The sequence below is a fragment of the Nestor notabilis genome, unplaced genomic scaffold (genome assembly GCF_000696875.1).
Source record: "Nestor notabilis isolate BGI_N333 unplaced genomic scaffold, ASM69687v1 Scaffold12398, whole genome shotgun sequence".
NCBI classification, from domain to species: domain Eukaryota; kingdom Metazoa; phylum Chordata; class Aves; order Psittaciformes; family Psittacidae; genus Nestor; species Nestor notabilis.
The window spans coordinates 1-2602 of record NW_009938763.1 but is presented as its reverse complement, the minus strand read 5'-3'; the positions used below and the strand labels follow the sequence as shown (position 1 = coordinate 2602).

General features: G+C 51.2%; 1 protein-coding gene across 1 annotated transcript; it reads right to left on the bottom strand.

The window, feature by feature from the left end:
* Nucleotides 1-2229: 2229 nt before the first annotated feature.
* Nucleotides 2230-2598, bottom strand: LOC104399358 (histone H5; the record flags this gene model as incomplete). Its single annotated transcript, XM_010019503.1, has 1 exon — nt 2230-2598. A coding segment is annotated over one exon (369 nt), but the record flags the coding sequence as incomplete, so codon positions are not given.
* Nucleotides 2599-2602: the final 4 nt, after the last annotated feature.

Genomic DNA, 2602 nt, shown 5'->3' with positions numbered 1-2602 from the left:
TTTAGACTGGATATTGGGAAAAATTTCTTCAACAAAATGGTGATCAGGCATCGGAACAGGCTGCCCAGGGTGTTGGTGGAATCACGGTCCCTGGAAGTGTTCACAGTGTTGAAAAGATCCTTAGTGACATGGTTTAGTGGTGGACTTCTCAGTGCTGTGGTAAAGGTTGGACGTGATGATCTTAAAGGTCTTTTTCAACCTGGTTGATTTTATGATTCTATGTTGGGTTTGTTCAGTTTGGAGAAGATTCTGGGGAGAGATTTTTGTGGTCTTTCAGTTCTTAAAAGTGGTCTTTAAGAAAGATGAGGAGAGACCTTTTAGCAGGGCCTGTAAGTGATAGGACGAGGGATGATGGTTTTAAACTACAAGAGGGGAGATTCAGGCTGGATGTGAATTAAAAACTCTTTACTATAAGGATGGTGAAACACTGGCACAGGTTGCCCAGAGAGGTGGTGGATGCATCATCCCTGGAGACATTTAAGGCCAGGCTGGATGTTCTGGGCAACCTGCTGTAGTTGAAGATGTCCCCGCTCATTGCACGGGGGTTAGACTAGATGAGCTTTGAGGGTCCCTTGTAACTCAAACTATTCTGTGATTCTATGATTCTATGTACTACAACCAAAAGGATTTTGGAGCAACAGGCCATGCTGGACCTTGAGGGTCAACAAGCCCAGGAGCATTACGTGTTCCCACCTGAGGGATTTGGATCCTCGCATCTAGGTGGTTTATGGGTGTCCATCACAGACAGTAATGAACCAAAGAGTCTGTAGGATGTGCATGCATCCAGCTGAGGTGACCAAGGATCCTACCAGCTGAAGGACATTAGGTACCTGAGCCGAAGGGTGACCCACAAGTCCACTGGGTTTAGACACACAGATTCCAGCTAGATCAGGCATCTCCATCCTCTATGATAGCTCACTGGGAAATCCTGAGTCCAGACTGGTTTAGGCCTGTCATGTCCAGGCTGATTAGGCAGCAGGTTCTTGAAAAGGGTTTGGGGTCTTCAGCCTAGTTGGTCTGGTTTGGTCCAAGGATCTCAGGTACAAGTCCCAAAGGGATTAGGTGCCTCCTGGCCAAGGATTTCGATACCCTGAAGTACACAATTTGGGATCTTCAATGGCTAAAAGGCTCAGTCACCATCTGCCCAAATGGTTTTGGATCATCAGGCCAATGGATCTGGGAGTGTGAAGACCCTGGGCTGATGAGATTTGGGCACAGCAAGAGCAAGGGGACTAAGCACTCACAGTTCCTAGGATTTTGGAGCTCCTGGCCCAGGCAGTTGGGGATCTTGATATCCAAGGAGCTTAAATGTCTGTAGCCAAGGGGGACTAGGCACCTCCTGCCTGAGGCTCAGACCCTGCTATCAGGACAGCCCAGCCCTGCCAGAGGAAGGGCTCTGGCAGGGGCCATGCAGGCCCTGGAGTCGTGCCAGCCCCCACTGGGCAGAAATCCATATCCCTGGGGTGATAGCAGGGCTGTGTCCAGCAGTCCTGCCTCACCCTGCCCATACCAGCCTGCCTGCAGAGCTGCCCATTGCCATGCTTGGGCCCATTCCTCCCCGTGGATCAACCCCTTCCCACTTGCTGGACACCTCCAACTCCTTGAAATCAAACGTGGACAGACCCTGGTCCCACTCCACTTCCTCCATCCCATCCCTGCCATCACCACCCAGCTGCAGGCAGGCAGTCCCATCACCCGGGTGGTTATCTCCAGCACCAGCACCCAGCACCCTCACCTCAGACCCATGGTGGGGACCCAGGGCAGTGGAATAAACCCCTTTTTCTCCTCTGGGGAAGGCCGTGGTGATGTTCCCACTGCATGTTCCCTCTTCCCCTCAAACACAGGCAGAGTCTTTGCCTGGCCCCAGCAAACACACAACCCCCAAGGAGCCGGGGCAGGATCAGTAATTGAAATCCTGTACGGCCTCAGCAGACACACTGAGTCACCATCACTCAAACATGCAACAAACAGCTCAGCATTAGCATAAAACAAGACACACACAAGAAATTTCTGAGACTTCGAAATAAAAACCCAGACCAGCAACTCTTAAAAACGGGAACTCTCCATACCAAAGGTGTTCCTTTTTTCTTTCATTAACTGCCTTGTTTTAGCTATTTCCACACAGGAATCAATCAATTCTTTATAAAATGCAATAGAAATGGGTAAAAATAAAGGCAAATGCTATTTACAGAAACCAACAGGGAGAGTACCGAAACGCCTCTTAACTTCTTATTTCTTCTTGGGTGATTTCCGGGCGCTGGACTTGGCCTTGGGTTTCGACCGCTTTGCCTTCTTGGGCCTGGATGCCTTCAGTGACTTGGCTCTAACAGTCTTTGGCCTCTTGGCTTTCTTCGGGCTGGCCCTCGACTTCTTCCTGGCTCTTCTGGCGGCAGATTTGGGCTTCTTTGCTGGAGACTTGCTTCTCCTGCGCCGAGCCGCTTTCCGGGGCGACGTGGATTTCCTGGCCGCCTTCTTCCTCTTCCTAGATGGGGATCTCTTAGACTTGTTGCCCTTGGCCAGGCGGAAAGAGCCGGAGGCACCGACACCTTTGGTCTGCTTGAGGACGCCGGTGGCGAGGAGGCGCCGGATGGCGAGCCTGATC